At 30.8% G+C, this 20,643-nt stretch overlaps 3 protein-coding genes across 3 annotated transcripts; 2 read left to right on the forward strand and 1 right to left on the reverse strand.

Moving 5' to 3' along the window:
• Nucleotides 1-766: 766 nt before the first annotated feature.
• Nucleotides 767-3,901, forward strand: LOC108482384 (protein WVD2-like 1). The gene is made up of 8 exons (XM_053031553.1): nt 767-859; nt 1,832-2,216; nt 2,417-2,510; nt 2,695-2,786; nt 2,913-2,984; nt 3,114-3,224; nt 3,366-3,599; nt 3,683-3,901. The coding sequence occupies exons 1-8, from the start codon at nt 837-839 to the stop codon at nt 3,692-3,694; spliced, it is 1,023 nt and encodes a 340-aa protein (XP_052887513.1). The 5' UTR covers nt 767-836; the 3' UTR covers nt 3,695-3,901.
• A 337-nt stretch (nt 3,902-4,238) lies between these two features.
• On the forward strand, nt 4,239-8,289 carry LOC108476369 (uncharacterized). The gene is made up of 8 exons (XM_017778608.2): nt 4,239-4,641; nt 5,227-5,496; nt 5,708-5,834; nt 6,463-6,524; nt 6,610-6,834; nt 6,989-7,110; nt 7,315-7,453; nt 7,742-8,289. Exons 1-8 carry the CDS (start codon nt 4,297-4,299, stop codon nt 7,910-7,912), a joined length of 1,461 nt encoding a protein of 486 aa, XP_017634097.1. The 5' UTR covers nt 4,239-4,296; the 3' UTR covers nt 7,913-8,289.
• On the reverse strand, nt 8,280-10,227 carry LOC108476455 (probable WRKY transcription factor 74). Its single transcript, XM_017778699.2, has 3 exons — nt 9,148-10,227; nt 8,944-9,069; nt 8,280-8,788 (listed from the first exon to the last, which is right to left on the reverse strand). The coding sequence occupies exons 1-3, from the start codon at nt 9,888-9,890 to the stop codon at nt 8,641-8,643; spliced, it is 1,017 nt and encodes a 338-aa protein (XP_017634188.1). The 5' UTR covers nt 9,891-10,227; the 3' UTR covers nt 8,280-8,640.
• Between the last annotated feature and the right edge of the window lie 10,416 nt (nt 10,228-20,643).

The raw sequence follows: 20,643 nt of genomic DNA on the forward strand, positions 1-20,643 counted from the left end.
AGTTTTCTCAATTTGATACTCGAGTTTTTTACCCAATTAATTACTTGAGTTTAGCTTCAATTTCAATTTGGTACTTGAATTTTTCTCAATGAACTACCTATATTATTTTATTAGAGCACACATGTCAAATATACATTGGATGACATAATCTAATTTGGTTTGGATACCGAACTGAATATTAAAGTGAAATTTAAGTACAAAATTGAGATATAAAATTTAAATACCAAATTAAATATTAAAATCAAGATCAAGTACCAAATATTATAATAACCCAATTAAAAATAAAATAGTACACGACGTAACGCCGTGAATGAACCCCCAAAAAAATGGCGTTATAGTTATAAACTGACTAAACTGTCCCCTATATATAGACATACACAACTGAACACTATTACAGAGAAAGGAGAAAAAACACAGCTTTCAAAGCCTGATAGCTAAATAAAAGAAAAATCACAGAAAGCATTTCGTCTGTTTTAGGAAAAGAAGAAGAATAGAGAAGAAAAGGGGCTGAAGATCTAGTCAAGATCAAGCTAGAAAATACCAAAAAAAGAGAAGCTGTAAGAGAATTGTAATAATGTATATATACACAAAAGTTCTTATCTTTATTTTTTTTCTATCCTGAGTTTCTGTTTTTTCTTTTCTATTTTTGGGTTTTTAGTTTTAACTTTGACCATTGTGGTTTTGATCTGTTCAACTGAAATTTTCCTTTCTTTTTTTTTTTGCTGTCATTTTAAAGGTATTTTGCTTTTTTTTTTTTTTTGGGGGGTAGCCTGTTGCATATTAATGTAAGCTATTTTAAAGGTGTTTTTTTGGGATTGTTTGTTTCATGTGAAAGTATGCTAAGAAATGAAGAGTTTTGGTATTTTTCTCTTCTTCAGTTTTTTTTTTTATCAATCTGGGGTTTCTCATATTGGTCCATAAGTGCTGGATTTGTGGATTATTGTAGCTTTCTTAAGTTAAATGTAAAGGTTTTGTTTTAATGTTTGTTTATTGTGAAATGCTTGTCAATAAATGTGGAGTCTTGCTAAAGCTTTTTTTATTATTAAAAAAACTGAGTTCTCTTATTCCGGTTTAAAGGATTTTGATATGCTCATGCATGATTCAATTTTTCCTTCTTATTTCCTTGATTCTCTAATTTATGGTTGATAAATTAAAAAAAAAACAATTTATTATTATTATCATCATTATTCTTTTGTGTGTGTTTTGCTTGTTACAATTATACGCGAAGGGAACATCTTTCCATACTAAAATAGAGTTTTAAATTCCTTATAGTTTGTCTTTGAAGCTTACATTTCATGATAGTTTGTCTTTCGTCACCTTTTTTGCATCCCAAGGTCGGAACAAGGTGAAAGTATTGCAAGGTTTTGAAAATAAAAAGGGATTCTTTGGGAATAAAAGATTTTTATCACTTGATATGCGTATTATGGTTATGTAATTACTGTTAATTTCATCTAGAACTGCATGTTTTGGCCTTAGATGTGGAATTTGTTTTGCGGATCATGCGGTAATCTACATGAAAAAATAGGTTTGATTGCAATATTTGGGTTTTCGGTCTATGAAACTTGTTATGAATCTCTTAATAATCATGTAGTCCTTGTCCTTCTTTTTGAAGTTTTTGTTTTGACAGCTTTAAATTGCCTTCTGAGGCTAGTTTTTATTGTTATGCATGTACAGCAATGGTCCCTTTCTTTAATTTTACTGAGACAATGTAAAAACGAATTATCTGTCTTTTGATTTGTTTTTCTGTTCTCGTAAATGAATGGACTTTCCTTTTCTGAGCTGAAGGATTCCATTTTCCATTTTTCTAATGTTCAAAGTATTTCTACTGCAGTGTGATGGGGAGGGAACTGACAGAGGTGCACATGGATGTTAAGCCAAACGGTTTAGTGAAATCGATTGTTAATCGTGTTAACTTGCAGGGCACCGAGCCAAATAACTTAACTGTCAAAAAAGGAACAACCGAAAACTCGGTCATTGAGGATGGTCAGGAAAAGCAAGATGTGCTATGTGTTAAAAGCACAAATTTTAGTACCGACATCCCTGAAGAGAAAAATGAAAAGGCTGAAGATCAGAAGTCTGCTGACAATATGTTGAGCACTGCTGAATCTACTAGAGTTGAAAATACTCATTCGAATGACACTACTTCCGAAACTGGTGCAAATGGCATGGAAACTGTTAACTCTACACCTTCCCCTACTTCTGCAAAGGATTCGGAGGTAACTCCAATTCTTGAGCAAGGATGAAATTTCTGATCCGTTGAATACAATACGTAGCTTTAGTTCAGTTAGGGTAGTGTGGATTTGTAATGTTCTATATAAAAGGCCTTACCGGTAACAAAATGATATGCATATGTTGAGATTATATTGTGGATTTATTTGCATGATGCTGATCTTTTAGATTTTGCCATTTATTTCAGCCAAACCGTCCTATGACTCCTTTGATGTCAAAGAAGCCATCACAACCTTATGAGAGGAAGCCTGATGAAGATGATACTTGGTCTGTCGCTTCCTCATATCCTCCATGAGCATGTTGTTGTTACCATGCTTTTAAAAATAACTATAATCGAGGGATTTCCTATCTGAACTATACACCCACATTCTCTCTTTTATTTGTTAACTGTTTTAAGGGAAGGGTTTTTGGTGGTGTAATTGGCCTTTATTGTTTTAGTTGAATTTCCCTTAACTGTGTCTAGTACTGCTATATATGCTCGACGTTCAAGATTGAGGGTAACTGTTGGATCTTCTCCAACTTTTAGAAGTGCTGAACGTGCTGAGAAGCGGAGGGAGGTTCGTTCTTAGTCCTAATGGTTGATATATGAATTCTATTTGCATACTTTTTGTCAATCGTAGGTTATATCTCCCTTTTCATTTTCAACTGATCATAGTTATATGTATGTATATATATCCATCCAGTTTTACCAGAAGTTAGAGGAAAAACACCGAGCTTTGGAGGCTGAGAGAAGCCAGTGGGAGGCAAGGACCAAGGTACATGGCATTTTAAACGTCTTTACATAATATTTATGCTGATCGTTCTCCTCATGCGGCCATATATGTGACATTTATATATATTTTGAAAATTAACAAAATGGACTGACTCTCCATGCTTTCTTGCAGGAAGAGCAAGCAGAAGCCCTCAAGGAGCTTAGAAAGAGCATGGTTGTCAAAGCAAATCCAGTACCTAGTTTCTACTACGAAGGACCTCCACCAAAGGTCGAACTCAAGAAGGTATTCTTTTGAATCTTCTGTCCATGCTTCTCGGCGTATCCTTGAAGTGAAAAGGAATTGAATTTCGGCTTTAGTACCTTTTTGTTTGAAAGCTTTTATATGTTTCATGCATCTTTCATTCTTACTTTCACTTCATTTCAGCTGCCACTGACTCGGCCAAAGTCACCAAATCTTACCCGGAGAATGAGCTGTGGTGACTTAGTCCCTGCCACTCAAGTTGGAAAGGCAAAAGCTTGCTCCCGAACTCACCGCCACAGCTTAGGTAACGGAGTGCAACGATCCACTACTGCAAATATGGTCAAAAGCAAGATCCAGGTCAGTGGACAGAACAGCAACAGCAATGGGACTCACAAGGTGAAAGATCAAGCAAAACAGGTAAAAGAGATGACAAAAACCGCTCCGACGAAAATCGCCGAGCAGAGCAACTAACATCACTGTTCATTCATGAAAATCTCCAGGATTTTAACTGACTCTCCAAGCAGGGAAATGGTCTTGAAGTTTCAGTAGTGCCCATATGGATGTCCTGAAAGAAAAGTAGCCCGATTCATTTTCTGCAGTGATGAGTTGGTTTCTCTTAGTGGGTTTGGGTTGATGTGAAATGTATATGTTGTATAAGTTATATTGTCACAATTCTTGTCATATATATGAGAGAGGTAATGACCCTAATGTTAATGAAATGCCTTGTTTTCATCTGCTATATTCTTTTGGATTGACTCCAACTCCCTTTCAATTTTCATGCTAGGTTTTCTTTAACCAATAACAATCTTTCATAAAGTATAAAAACAGGAAATTTTTCCCTCGAAAACCAGTTGATTGTCGCAATATCAACATGGGTGCTTTTGGTTCACTTTGACTATAACTTCACTTTTCGAATTAAGATTATCTGAAATTGTTATCTATTTAATTGAAAATTAAGTGATTATGGCTGGTAAACTCACATAATTGTTATCTATTTAATTGAAAATTAAGTGAAAATTGATATATTTGTATGTATGTACGTACATAAGTATAATAGGATAAGACACTAAAGATTGTTGTTAGTTGTCGCTCCCTCCAAAAAGAAAAAGAAACAATGGCACCTTCGGCTCTCCCCAATTTTTCTTCTTCATTTCTGTTTCCTCTCAAAACCCAGAAATCCTTTAAACCCCCAAAACCTCTAACCATAACTTGCAGTTCACAAGAACCCAAAAAACCCTCCAAAAACCCACAAAGACCCACTTCAAGGAACAGGAAAAGAACACGATATGGGACTTCTAGGAGGTCAATTCTCAAGAAAACCTTCACTCAGGAGCAGGTCAAGTTCACTGCTGGTATTTCAGCTGACCCTCACGTGGGGATTATTGGTGGAGGAATGGCTGGTCTTCTTTGTGCTTTGAGCTTGGAGAAAAGAGGTGTTAAGTCCACTGTTTTTGACACGGTTGGTTCCTTTGGTTACCTTTCGTGCTGCTTTAATTTGGGTTATTGTTGTTCTTTAGGGTGTTTTGATCAATGAATTAAAAAATGTTTCTTTTCTTGTAATAAAGTTTTTCTTTTCCCTACATGAGTATATGACAATTGGATTTTTTTTTTTTGAATAAAAACACTGCATTTAGTTTATAGAAAGAAATGTTCATTTTGTTAGCATGTTTTAGAGCTCATGCATAAATTTAACTTTGGAGTTGCTCAGTTAATATCTGTGATGAATAGTTGTCTCTAAATTTCTTGTCATATGACAGAAGAAGAGAAGGCTTCTTTTTGTTTGTGTATTCATTGCACTCAAATATTGTTCTTCTGTTAAGAGAAACTCCAGTCTTCAATGAAATTAAATTGTGAATTTGGCATGCCTAAGCTAATATAATTCAACCCTTTCATGTGATTTTCCGGTACCGTTCTTCGTTTTAATGCTCAATAGTTTAGTTATGGGAGGACAAGTTTAGAAGTTCAACCATTTGCATTAACATTGCATAATGTAGTTTGGATAATTGAAAGTGATGTGGTTTCTTGTTGTCTTTTGCCGTAAAAGGGAATGCATGGTTTGGGAGGAAGAATGGGAACTAGAGTCATTGATCCTCAACAATTTATATTTGACCATGCTGCTCAGTTTTTTACCGTCAGTGATTCTCGGCTTTCCAAGCTAGTTGATTATTGGTTGGAGAAAGGCTTGGTTCGAGAATGGCAAGGTTTAGTTGGTCAGCTTGAATTAGGTGGCCGCTTTGTTCCTATTCCTCCATCACCACCAAGGTTTATAGGTGTCAATGGGATGCGCCCTTTAGCCGACTCATTGCTTTCTGAGGTGATCACCTTCATTTTCGTTCTTGCTGCTTATTCTGATTTTTTTAAAGCTTTATTATTAGTCCAATGGAAAGGTTATACTTTGTGAAACAAATAAAATACTAATTGTCTAGAGTGGTGCATTTCATTTTTGGACCCTATTGTCTCAAGTGCTTAATTGGGTTGACATTTTAACAGTGGTTATATCTGAGTAAGTTTGATGCTCGGTGCAGACTTCTATGGTCAATGTAGTGAGACCTTGTTGGATAAGTAAACTTGAGCCATTTAACGGGATGTGGCACTTGAGCGAGAATGGAAAACCTCGTGGGGAATTTGATGCAATTGTTATTGCTCATAATGGTAATTTTGTGCCTCAACACTTATATTTTTTTTCTTCTGTCCCATTTTTTTCAATTCAAATTTGCTCAGGAGTGTTATGTTATGATTTTATGGTAATAGGGTTAGGATTTAATTTTCTCCATGCACAGAATGAGCTGTGAATGTCGTTTTACTTCTTGTTACAGTCAAGATCTAGATAGGGCTGACCATGCAGATAAACCTCTAGATAATAGGTAACAATCTCACGTTATGACATATTTCGGTATTTGTTTGGGGGCAAATCAAGGTATGCTTGGAGGTTAGAAACAAGCTGTTTTTTTAGGAATACAAAAAGTGTATGCATACAAAAGGATGGCTTAAAAGCTAAATAAGCCAACCATTTAGGTTATAGGACAGTACTAGAGATCTTGCCACTGATATTCGGGTAAGAAGGATGAAGGGTATGATTCTTTATCATAACATATATTTTTTATGCATAATTTGTATGATCTTTTTAAACATACATGCAATTCAATGGTTGCTAGACATTTTCGGACATGGGTACAGGGATATGACCCTCAAAATACATCTTCGAACATACCTGTTTTTGAATCATACCCATATCCAGCAATCACACCCAAGTCCGTGTGACATGGCTTGTATTTCACAGGAAAATGTGCAAATCGCTTGCTTGCTTCATCAGGATTACCTCTAATTGCTAGACAAATGAAGGTATATTGTTCTTGTTATTGGATATATTCTCATTTTTGCTGCAGCCATATGTTCTCAACTTCCTTTTTTTTTTTTTTTTTTGTAGAGGCTAGATTTGAGTTCAATATGGGCACTTCTTGCAGCATTCGAGCATCCCCTTCCTATGGGAGATGGTAAAGTGACATTTCAAGGAGCTTTTGTTAAGGGAGTTGATTCCGTATCTTGGATGGCAAACAATTCACTGAAGCTTTTGGGTTCTCAGAGTAATGGTCCTCACTGTTGGACTTTTTTCAGCACCGCAGCCTATGGAAAACAAAACAAGGTTCCTCAGGTTAGTTTTGGACCGCTGAAAAGCTTTGTGATTCTCGTGGACTATCCCGCTCTATGTTGAACCTTGGTGATATTACTGTTATATTGTGTTTGAAACTATAGTAGTTTGGGGGGTTTGGTCAGATATATATAAGTTTTTCGAATTGCATTACCAGGAAAATATACCAAGTCAAACAGTGGAAAAGGTGAAAACAAGCATGCTTGAGGGTGTTGAAGCAGCACTTGGACTACCAAAAGGATCACTTCCGAGACCTATTTACAGTAGAGTTCAGCTATGGTAACATACTTTGTCTGAACTTGTGCATAAATTATTGTTTTTTCAATTATGATCGATATAACCTGCTTGGATTCCGGAATTGCCTGTTCTTAATGATCAAATAAAGAAGGGCTAACATGCTTGAAATATTAGTTAGTATTTGAAACAGAGATTTGCCTTGCAATTTTTTGAATTAATTTCTCCCACTGGTCTGTGGACATGCAGGGGTGCAGCTCTTCCGACTAACACTCCAGGTATCCCATGTATTTTCGATCCTCATGGAAGGGCCGGTATCTGCGGCGATTGGTTATTGGGATCTAATTTAGAGTCGGCTGCTTTAAGTGGCATGGCTCTTGCCAATCATGTAAGTGCCAATTGTGATGTTTGTTTATTTCTGTTTTTTGATAGCAAACTCAAAAAAGCTTTCATCTAACCTAGGTTCTGATTCCGGTTATACCAGACTGCACTAGCCGAGGCTATCTGACCAAAACAAATATGTTGCTTAAAAGTGCATATATATAGATGCAACATCTATATGTATGTCTATATATATATATTTATTTTTCCTTCTCTTGCTGTTTGGTTTGCTTCATGAATCCTTTGCTTTTGACATAGAGATTAATGAAGAAATGTTGTGGATTTAATGATGTAGATTGCAGACTATTTACAAAGTGATGGAGCATGTCCTGAAGAGTTTGCTGTTGGCTTAGAGAAGGAATTTGAGGCAATTGAAGGACATGATATTGGACAATTTGCACTTGCAGGGGTAGAGTCATCCTTAAAACAACACAATGAAATGTCAGCATTTCAACTTGCCACTTAAAATCTCAATCTTCAACCTTCAAAGATTCCTGCAACAGTCCCACAGTATGATTTTCTCTTGCCCTAGGAAGATATTGCAAATAGTGAGATTCGAATCTAGACCTTCTGGATGACCATATGAACCAAGTGAACTGAACTACATGTTCTTGCTCTTGGCGGCTGACATTCCTTACCAATGGCTCTGATGCAATCCGTCAGCTATAAATCGAATATCAAGGTTCGCCAAGCTCCGATCATCATTTAACCAGTAATGTTAGCCAGTTAAATTACTAAATTTTGGCTCTGATCTCATGCAATCCGTTATTAATTGTGTAAACAAGAGTACAATACAAATTATAATATTACGGTATCAGTTGGAAGCAGCATAGTTATTTGGCACTGCTCATGTTCCATTATTTTATTTAACATTGTAGTTTCCATTATACAGATTCTCAAGCATACATACAACCAAAGCTTACAAATAAGAAGGAAAGAAAAGGAAGAAATACAGGTTACACATATTTCAAAGTTAAAAAAGCTCATAACCCCTATAGAAGGCCCCATTCCTTTGCCCTAGTCTAGATCTATGGGTCAGGCTAAATTATGTAGGTATCTCAAATCCAGACCTTTTAAGAATTCATTTTCTAAAGATAGTTGCAAGAACCAACTGAAATAGTTACGTACTGATTGGTGAAAGTTTTTCTGGGGTTTTAGAAGTGAAAGAAGAAAATGATAGAGGTAATGGAATTATCATGTATGGGCAGATTGTGTAGAGAGAAACCTTGAATGATTATGGTCGCCTTCATATGTAACAATCAGCATTGAAGGGTCTTCTAAGCATTTCTCCACATGCTTCCTTGCTGGGCAACCTCTCACACTGCTACACTTATAATATCCCCTGCATCATATTTCACCAATCCATTCACAAACAGGCAACATTAATGACAGAGATGCATATACAATTGGAAAAGAAATAAATCGATAAACATGAATGATTATTTAAAAAAATAACGAAAACTGAAACTAATAAAAAAGTGGTATGGGAATTATTACCTAGGGTGTGGAGAACCCTTAATAGGCTTTTGCCCATATTTCCTCCATGAATATTGATCAGGAGGAATATCTGCAACTTTGTTACTAATTGCAGGCACTTTTATTGTCCTTTTAATCCTCAGTTTCCTAGAAAAAACAAGTTTTGTATTTTAAGTTTGGTGTTCATATCCAAATATAAATAGGATATTTGAGATTAAAACTTACCTCCTCTTTGAACAATGGCATTTAGTAGTAGAAGTTCCACATTTGAAATTGCCATCTTCTCCCCTAAATGAACACCTTCTTGATTGATGTGAGAGTTGACCAAAATTGCGTGGTATATCAATTAAATGGAAAGAATTCCCATCTAAACTATTCACACTACCATGATCCATGCTCAGTGATGAAAGAAATGACATGGTTGGTGATAATGATCCATCAAATTTAAGGTTCATCCCACTGTTACTCTTTGAAAACATCATATCAGCTGCCTGGTTTTTCATTTGCTGAAACTGCACCCTCTGTTGATGATGATGATGATGATGATGAACTAGTGATGAATTCATCATTTGAAATGAAGGGTTTTGATTCTTTTGATCAAACAAGTTTTGTGTCAGCTGGAGTTGGTGTTGAGCTCTAAAATCAACTTCAATGGAAGTCCTTTTATCTAATAGGTTAGGATGAGGGTAAACTTGAAGGGGTTTCGGTGATAAAGTAGTTGTGCAATTGGGAGTCTCAAGGAATATATTTTCAGGCAAATTTGATGTAATTTTCTTGAACTTTCTTCTTTTTCTTCCATTGCTGCTAAGAAGAGAAACAACTTTTTTGAACTTAAACACTGCTTCATCAGTTTCAATCATTAAGTTGCTAAACTGGATTTGGTCTTTTGATAAAGATAAGTGACTAAGAACTTTATTACAGCTTTCAATGGCTGCCTTGTTAGCTTCTTCAACCTCCTCCATGTCCATTCCAACCTCAAAAAATGAAAAACAAAAAAAAACCCTTAAGACCCAGTTGAATACAACATTTGAACGACAACAAAACTCATTTGCAGACCATTACAACCCCAAAAACCAGAACTTTGTTTATGCTCTTTGGTTCACAAAATTAAAAGGGTTGAGGCTTTTCAAAAGATTTAAAAACCAAAACTTGAACGTAAGGTATGACACAAAACTGAAAACTTTTGAAATAAAAGTGGACATGATTGAAATTTAGAACAAGACAAAAGAAAATTCGGCCATTTTCAATGATAAAGAGAACAAGAGAAAACTGGGCTTGAAAAGAAACACAAATTGAAGTGTTGAAAACAACTTGAAAAAGTCATTTTCGGATTTATTTTATTATTAAAATTGTTTTTAAAATTTGAATACATTTTATAATTAAATTTAAATAAAAATAAATTAATCTATTTAGGACTTAAATAAAAATAATTTTTTACTTAACATATCTTATACCCAAATAAAATCACATGATTGTAAAACCAAATAAATTCTTTGATTCAATAGATTAAAATATAAATTAGAGAAACAGATAAAGAAAAAGCTAAAAATCGAAAATGAGAGAAATTTTATTTTTTAACAAAGCTTGAGTTTTATTTTTATTTATTTTTCTTTCATTGTTATTTTAATATTTTTATTTATAAATTTGTATTGAATCATGTTACCTATGAAAAGATTACGTGAATTAGTAATGTCATGTTATCTATATTTTTTAATAATTTTATACTATATTAATATTTTTACCTAAAAAATTAAATTTAAATTAAATTCAAAATTAAGATATAATTATTAATGTAACATGAAATTATTAATAAAAATAATATCTCTATCTCATAATTTTTTGGTTACTTAAATTTGTTAGATTGATGAATTATTGAATTGTTTCCATTAAAAAACACTATGCAAAGGTGTGAAAGAAGACTTTTTTAGCTCTCTATTATTTCAATGACTTGACTAGAATTATTTAAAACAAAACAAATCCTAACTAAAAATATTTAGAGAAGAAATTATAAAAGAACTCTAGTGTTTTACTCTTTGTCAAAGATACCGATGTGGGTCCAAAAAATCATTCTTTTTCTAATTTTACTTTCATTAACATTTTTAATGGTAAAAATTAAATATTGTTATATCCCTATGTTAGATATTTCTTTTACGTGCCAACCACCTTATGCCATTATCGGATACCACTATAATCAATTATTACATTACATCTTTTTCTCATTAGTGTTATTAGTTTTCTCAAGTTCACTAGCTTTGAAGACTCTTCGTATTGGGATAATTAATATCTTAATATAGGTCTAAGTTGGACCATAAATGAGGTAATCATGAGGATTTATTTCAAGTTTTAGTTTATTTTAAATATCCAATTTTCTAAGATGAAAAATAAGAAAATATATAATCTATTTAAAAAAATTTCTAACATCGTTCATCATTTTTAGTAGTTCTTTACAGTACTATTTACGATATGAATCACTCTCATCATTGGGATTTTCTGTACTCCAAACAATCTAAACCACTATCATTATATTATACTACATTTGATATAACTTAATTGTTATAATAATTGTCGTCGATTGTAGGAATTGGATGAGAAGTTATGGCTCAATCAACATAAAACATCTCAAAAGTACAAATTAATAAGGTCAACTACAAGTAGAAAACTTTCGAAACAAACATTACAAGACAATTACTATCAATACAATTACAATTAAGGACAATACTATTAGCAACAAGCAGGAGTAGAATACCATTATTATGCTAGTTACAACTAGTATGATCATCTTGGTTACCAAAGAGATTATTATTAGCAACCTTAACAAAAGCAACCACCTGAGTATTGTGAAAGCTACCCCAATCAACCAAATCCTGGTGGAGCCAGCCAACAATCACAACACCAAGGGGTAGAGAATCCTACCATGTGGAGCATGGTCCAGAAGAGGTGGGCGGGTCTCCCTCTTCAACAACAATTAGAGGCTTTAAGAAGAGAACTGAAATTGCTGAAGGTATTGACAGCATCAGGGAATTGAGGATCCAAGGGACCATATGCATCAGTATAACAATTATATGAGGATTATGGGAGCCTCTAATGCCCGTTAAGTGTAGATTTGAATGGGCATTAGTTTACCTGCGATTAGTATAAAAACAACAATAGTGGTAATATTAAATATTATAGCGATATTGTAGCATGTGACAAAAAATAAGCTAAATACACAGCACCCCACCACCCATTCCCTAAATAGAATAATTGATATATTTAAATTGTCAAAATAATTAATATATTTTAATTAAGCTCACTAGTTATTATTTTGAATAATTTACTTTACATTATTTACGTAAAGTAAAATATTATACGACACAAATGCTGTAAGTATTATTTTAATTTTTAGTATTATTAAAAAATATTGATCTATTCATTCAAAAGAAAATTATTGATCTAGATTATATCAATTTTTATATGTTTTAAATACTTTAATTATGGTTTGAATTTTTTTTATATTTGAATTGTTAAATAAATTAATATATTTTAATTATGTTCAATAATTTAAATAAAAATTAAAAAGATAACTAAAATAATTAAAATATATTATTTAAAAATTAAATAAAAATTAAATATATAAACATTTAAAATTAGAATTTAGTTAGAAAAAACCTCAAAAATAGAAAAAAAAAGGTGCTTTGTTTGATAAACACTTGGATATATAAAACACTAATCCAAATAAAAATGATTTTTTTTTTTTGCACTAAAAGTCAATGGTGGAAGACAGGCACAATAGTTTCATTAAAAAACTTATTTCTTTTAAATAAAATATTATATACACCTTTTAGAAGAATTGTTAAAATATTTCTTTAAATTATATAAAAGTAGACAATATTTTTAGTTAAAAATGTAAAAGTAGAAAAATAAGCTATTCTCTTTTATATAATAATTACAGGTATCTTTATTATTTTATGATCTAAAATTAAATTTATTTAAACTAAAATAATATTCAAATAAAACTTTTCTAACAATAATCAAAATGGAAGTGGACTTCCAATTTTTCCAATAATTATATTATTATGTTCACTTAAATGGTCATATCATATAAATTAATGTAAAGAATAATTTATGTTGACAGGTTCACTTCCAAAATGCCACCATTGAAACTTTAGTACAATTAATATTATATATATGTTAACAAATAGATGTGGATTGTGATTAGGATCATGTTTTATTTATTTATTTATGATACTTTACTTGTAGTTTATTTATTTATTTTATTCTTTGTTTTAGATGTATGTTTAAGCCTTTTAAGGTTCTTTCAACTGAAAACTAAAAATAAAAACTTTTTTGTGGCATCAAATAGATAAGGATTCCAATCTCAAGAAGAACAATATCTATTTGGGTGATTATTTCTTCAAAATGTAAATATTCACAAGGAAAATGAAAATAAATAGTCAAAATATTGGAACCCTAAACACAAAATTATATTTAAATGTACATTGCTTGTATTAATTATATTTTCAAAATGAAAATATTGATGTGACATAAAATTATTAAAAAGGGATACGAGAAGAGAGACATCTCTGTTTCGTAAAATTATATAATTAATTTTCATGTTTGTTAACTTAAATCTATGCTATATAAAAGTCTTGATTGAATAAATGTTACGAGTTAATCGGACACCAACTCAATTAGAAGAAATTAAAAAATTACAAAGTAATAAATATTCTTATGAGAATGTTTTGGCCTTTTTATTTGTTAGATATAAAATTTATGAAAATCAATTTGAAGCAACATGTAATAGGGTTTAAAACTAAACATCGTAGTGTCTAAAATAATATTTTTACATTCTATCAACACTTCATATAAATTTTGTATAAATATATTTGTTATACATTATTTTTCACCCACGTCGATGATATAGCATAATTTAGTATGGTATAAAAAATGTGATTGATTTTGATGTCACAGATTAAAAACACCGACCTAATTAAGTAGATTAAAAAACCTCAAATATAGTAAACATTTTATTAGGGATAGTTAAAACTTTTAAGTTCTAATAAAAACTAAGGTTAAAATAAACACCATTTAATAAAAGAAACTGTTGACTTAAAATTTATTTATTTTTCAAATTATTTTTCTGTCATTTAAAATAATTATAAACCTAAGAAATAGAGAAAAAGATGTTTCTTTTAACCTACATATGGATGAAAGGTAAACTAGTCATATTTATGATTATCTTATTTATCGAGACTTTTTCACATAAAAATGGAATCTTTTATTATAATAGAAGTAGAAGTGATGTGGGTTATTCAAGAATCAAAGTCGATTTACTTTATAAAAAGAAGATATCAATGAACTTTTATGAAATGGTTTCACGGAATTGAGCCAATTGTCTCGATCGTGGGATAATATATCATTGAAAAATAGGAATTCATGTTATCAAAAGATTTCCTGAGATTATTTCTAGTATGGAATGAGTCAATCATCCACTTTGGTATCTTATTGACTAAAAATGGTGATATTGTTCCTCCATTGATCAAGAATTTCAGTTTTTGAGAAGTTTTTTCAAATGAACGATTTGAAGACCTATTGATATTTAATATTTTGCTTTTATACCAAATTACTAAAAACAAAATCCAAAATTGCATTTCTTTCATTTCTTTTAAATGACAATGATTAGTATAGTGGTAGTGTACTTTTTTATTTCACAGGTAGTTTAAAAAATTAACATGTGTTTTTCTTAAATATTTTATTATATCTCTATAAAACAATTATCAACTTTCTACCTCTACTTGTGTAGTCTAAAACTTTTCTTGACGATTGTAACAAATAATATTCTATTAAATAATCTATACAATACCTAAACTATTCATAGTTCTAAGTATATAAAGTGGAAGATATTATAAGTTTTAAATGTATTTAAAAATTTTAAATTATTGCAATAATAACAATATGTTTACTATGGAATAATAATAATAATAATATAATAAAAAAAAGAAAAAAATATAGACATGACAGAGATCTACCCCATTAGCATTAGGTGACCCCATCAATTCCTCAAAAATTTTAATATGTTCTAATGATATCCCCAGTAGGCAAAAGATCAAAGGAGACAATGATAAACCCACTCTTTTCACTCATAATATGTATAATAATATAAAATGAGAAAATATCTATTCATTAAAAGTATAGTTAAGATTCAATCCTGTAATTTATTAATGTATCTTGAATTTGTTATTATGTTATGGATTTAAGGTAAATTATATAAATAATTATTCAATTATAATCATATTTTTATTTTGGTAGTTTATTGTTAAATTGATAATAAAAATAATGACGTAACTTTTTCTAATTAGTATAATAATAAATAGTCCTCAACACTTCAATAAATTTAATCCTTCATATTTTTAAATTTTATCAAATTAATACTCAAACTTCTTTTAAAAAAAAGGAAAAAGAAAAAGAAAAATTAATTTATTTTTTCAAGTTTTAAAGAACACCCAAATGTCAATATGCATACTAATACAGTACGGTAACAATACGCATATTTTCCTTTATGAAAAACAGAATGGTTACATTAATATAACAAATTCTAACGGAATATGTCTTCGACCAGATGCAGGTCTTCATCTTTGTTAGAAGTCATCTTGGTGATACGGTCAACTTCTATATTCTTTTTTCTAGAGATATGTTCAAATTCCCGTTGACTGATTTTCACCAGGAGCAGTTGAATACGTCTAATAAGTGCAGAAGAAGATGTCCTTCAAATGAATTCCTGAATAGCTCGAAGAGCCTCTAAATTATCCGTCCGAATTAACGCTCTATCATATTGTCAACTCTGTAAAATCATCAAACTATTTAAAATACCCCATAATTCAACATTAAATACTGAACATTTACTCAAACACCTTTTAAATCTAAGAATCTATCCTTGTGATGATGTCTCAACACCCCATAATTTGTTGACAAAATGAACCAATAATTCAATATGAAGGATTCTCTAGGCTTTTAATTATAGGTTAACATCACTATGATGACATTTTTCCATGCATTTTTTCTTCTTTCTAATTTTTATATACTGCTTTATTGTTTGGAATCTTAAGTTTCCAAATAATTTCACTCATCAAAAAGCTTCCTCTCCCATACATTCATCATTTCATATATGTTCCAAAACAAATTATTTTATTATTTTTATTTTTGAGTTTGATCACAGAATTGAAGATATTATATTTTATACTAATTTTTATAATTAAATTTATATAAAATATTTAATTACTAAGTAACAAGGAGAGATGGATGAAACTTTGTTTTGAATTATATTTATAGTATTTTATACATGATGAATGAATTATAATATGTTATCTATTAAAATTAAAATTATATTTGTTGATACTGGATATCAACAAAGGTAAGAGTAGAAGGAGATAACGGTAGCAATAAAAAAATCGATTCATCTATGCCAAGTGAAAAATCGAAGTAAATAAAGAGAAGAAAGGAGAAGAAGAGAGAGCAAAGGGAGGAAAAGAAGGTTGTGAGCTTTTATAAGTATATGGTTGTTGAAGGGAGGCAAATATCCCTTTTACTATCCAATTATGCCACATCACTGACAAGTTTAGGATAAGGTTCCCTATCGTGTACGGCTCTAACATTCTCTTTGTTGAGGTAGTACAAAGTTGTTAAATTTCAGTGGTCCTTGTATGATCCCCTCTTGAGAAAAGCACACCCACTAATAACTAGGGGTGTTCATAGTTTGGTTAAAATTGAATTAATCGACTGAACTGATCTAATTTGGTTAATCGGTTGGTGGTCGAATTTAGTTCAATTGGAGATCAGTTAATGATTTTTTGAAATTTCAATTATCGGTTCGAAATTGGATAATTAACCAAATTAAATAATATATATTATATATAATATATTCTTTTGAACTATTAAAACAAATAAACATTAACAATTTATTTTTTATATGTTTTATACTTGTTTTAACAAAAGACAAAAATATATAAATTTCGGTTCGGTTAATGTATTTGAAAAAAAATTTAATTTAATTTACAGTTAAATATTTTTACATTTCAGATAATTCAATTCGATTAATAAATGAACCGATTATTCTAACACACCTACTATAATAACAAGTGGCTGAGGATGGGTGATCTCCCTGTGATCAATGTGGGGCATACAAACGACCAAACATCCAATGGTTATTAGGGCAGTATGAGACAAAAGACCATCTATGGGCATCTCTTTGATCGCTTTTCAAATTGTCAAGTGTCCAGATCGAGATAAGAGTATAATAATATTTATTTTTAATAATTTTGAAATTACCTATTAATTTATTGATATGGTTGAGTGATGGTTGAACATATGGAATAGAATATAAAGTTATAAACCCTTATTATTTTATTAAGATGCTTAAATAAAATATAATTAGAAATATTCAGTTTCTAGATATAGTGAGAAACCAGATTAATTAGTAACGGGCACGCAACTGACTTTAGAGGATAGTCTTCATTTTTAATCATTAATCGTCGTATAAGTGCAATACCAAATTTTCTTTGATTAATACCAACAATAGGTTTGGATAAGATTAATAATAAATAAATAATCAGTCTAGGTTCTCTTCATGTGAGTATTCTCATGTTACCTGACATTCAATTTACGAAATATAAACACGTTAAGTTAATAAATTTTATGAAAATTATTGACGAATAATTAGATTCGATTTTTAAAAAGTAGGGACTAAATTTTAAAATTTATAGAAATATAGGGACCAACAAGTAACCATGTATTTCAACCATTAAAAAAAGCATTTGGTAAGAAAAATGATCATTTTTCAGGTCAACAACGGATTCTTTTACAAGTTGGAATGGCTGAGATTGGTTAAATCTCTTTCTCTGGGGTTTTGAACACTAGGATGTGTTGAATGAATGCTGCCTCGGTATGATTTCCTGAACTCGAACCCAGCTTTTAACCCTTTCTCTCTCAAGTATCTGCAAACTTTTTCTTTTTACTTGGAATTGTTTTTCTCTTTTCCTTTAAAATTAAGATCACATGTCTTCAACAATGGCGGTCCCAATCTTTATTCCCAGGAAATGTTTGTTCTTTTTGCATCCTGAGGATAAAAGTATACCTTAAACATGATAATTAACATTAAAATTTCCATGTAGTAACCCATCTTGGGATTAAATTTTAAAAAATTTATGAAATTAATGAGAATTTCTAAAAGTTTGCTACGACACCTACTTTGATTTGTAACTACCCATCTTTGTTAAAAAAAATGCTTGTGTTCCATGTGTTAAAATCGTAGTCAAAGGAGGCAAACCGACGGGTTTTGGGTCTGCTTGTATCAGATAATCTTATATTTTAGACTATTTTAAGCTAGAAAGTTTGTACCAGTTCAGATATTTTCGAGTTGAAGTCTTTTGGGTTTTGATTTTTTCAAGCTTGAATTTTCTTCAATTTGAACCTTTTTTAGATTTGGATTTTTTAAATTCATATAAAATAATTTTGACGATTTATAGATTATAATTATTTTAATTTTTATTATAATAATTAAATTTACCTTTTTAAAATGATAAAAACAATACAAGTTTATTGATATATTTTACATTTTTATATTAGGAGTATTCTAGTTGTTTTTTTTTTTTTCGTGTTATGTATTATGTTTTGAGGATATCAGCTGGTGCTTAGGATTATACTCAATTTTTGTTGTATGAGGTGCTTTTATGTGGCTTTCATTGGGCTGTTGTTATTGGTTTTGGTTTATCATGTTGAGAGATTTCTCTTTTGAATCTTTTGCAGCTAATTGAGACGACAAAATCTATTTAATTAAGTTTTTTGTACAGTTAAATTTAACTATCGATTAATAAATCCTAAAGATTTTAATGACATGATTGTTAATGATCATTGAGTCAATTGTCATAATGTTAAAATGGCAATCCACGTTAACAACGGTTGTTGACTCGCATTGTTACGTCAATAAAAATAAAACATACTAAAAATTCAAGTTCAAAATGAATTTAAATAAATGAATGTTTAAATTTATTTAAATTTACACATCTATTTATTCAAATTCATTCTAAACATAATTTTAAAATTATAAAAATTAAAATTATTTAAAATGGTGAAACACTATGAATTTTTATTTAAAAGAATAAGAAATAGTGATGCTTGCTATCTCACCAATTCAAGATGAAAGTGCTAACCAAATAAATATAATACTCTAATTATTTAAAAAGCAAACCCAAAATATAATAATATATACACCAGCCCAAATTCATATTAGACTTGAGATGGCTTGATGTTTGAATATTTGTAGAATTTGTACAATTATATGATTTTAACACTTTAAGATTATAACAATATATTTTTCGTTAATATATTATATCTAGATATTTTATTTAGAGTTAGTAAAATAGGCTTGAGTCTGAAAGTTCGCTCGTGCCAATCTAAACCCATAATGATCTTAACTTGAAAATCCGAGCTCAAGAAAGCCAGAGCTCCAGTTGATCCGAGCCCAAGAGTGAAATAAGCTTATTTCCATGTATATAATCTTTCACAATTGAAGTCACTTTTGCAACTTATTACTTTAATTTAAATATTAATTTAAAAATATATATGAACTTATCATACCATATGTACCCTGATCTAGACACGTGGCATTACAGAAAGCAATTTAGGAGCATCCACAGACAGCTCTCTGACTTACACCACCTAGTGACTAGCCACCTGCATGTTTCACCCTCCATCAAGTTACTAGCTTTTTAGCAAGTGCACACTCCTCAAGAAGGGACCACTAAGGCCTAACTATCTCGTCCTATTTAACATAAGGAACGTCAGAGCAATACGATACTGGACGATAACCAACATGTAACTATCTTGCCACTTGGCCAACCACATGTTTGCCATACCCTGGGATTGTTGGTGACATGGCGTAACAGGATATGAGACTCATTGCCTATAAAAACCCTAAGGCACCTTCTTCTCCCCCTCTACAACCCTTGCAATATACCTTGAGCATTAAGCCTTCTACATCTCTCCTCCACCAATATTTCTTCTCCTTTTTTTCTCCATACTCCGACTTTCCTCCTATCATATGTGAACCGGCCTTCTTGTCACCATCACCCTCTCCTCTTTGTTTTACCCTTACTGATACCCATTATCAACAATACCAAATTTAAAATTTCTTTGTAACTATCAACTGTTAAAATCTGGTGTTTTTGATCCAAATTAACTAAAACTGATTGTTTGAATGGCGTTGCGACAGCACAAAACAACCCTAAATTTGGGTTCTTAATTGTTTGAACGATATTTGAATACATTGATATGTTGAAATCATTAAATATAATATTTTTGATATTCCAAATTAGCATATAAATATTGTAGAGAAAAGAGTTTTTTCCGAAGATGTGCTATCATACAAATTACGTTATGTTTAATTTCGATATCATAACCCTAATATATCACTTTTACACATTTAGCTTATTATTTAGCTTATTTTCTAATCAGTTATCTTAATTAGCAATTAATTACTTAAGTATCTATAGATATTCACTTCATATTTTTTTTAAATAATTAAAACTCATATAACTTTAATTTTATTTTATCATTTTTAAATTAATAAATAATAACGTATCCATTACAGCCTCGTCAAGTGTCACTATGGATGAAATATGAGATCGAAGTAGCAATTTTGTTAGGCATGAGTAAAAGCGAGACGAGAGTAGAGACAGCAAAGTGCAA

This window comes from Gossypium arboreum, chromosome 8 (assembly GCF_025698485.1).
Source record: "Gossypium arboreum isolate Shixiya-1 chromosome 8, ASM2569848v2, whole genome shotgun sequence".
NCBI lineage: Eukaryota > Viridiplantae > Streptophyta > Magnoliopsida > Malvales > Malvaceae > Gossypium > Gossypium arboreum.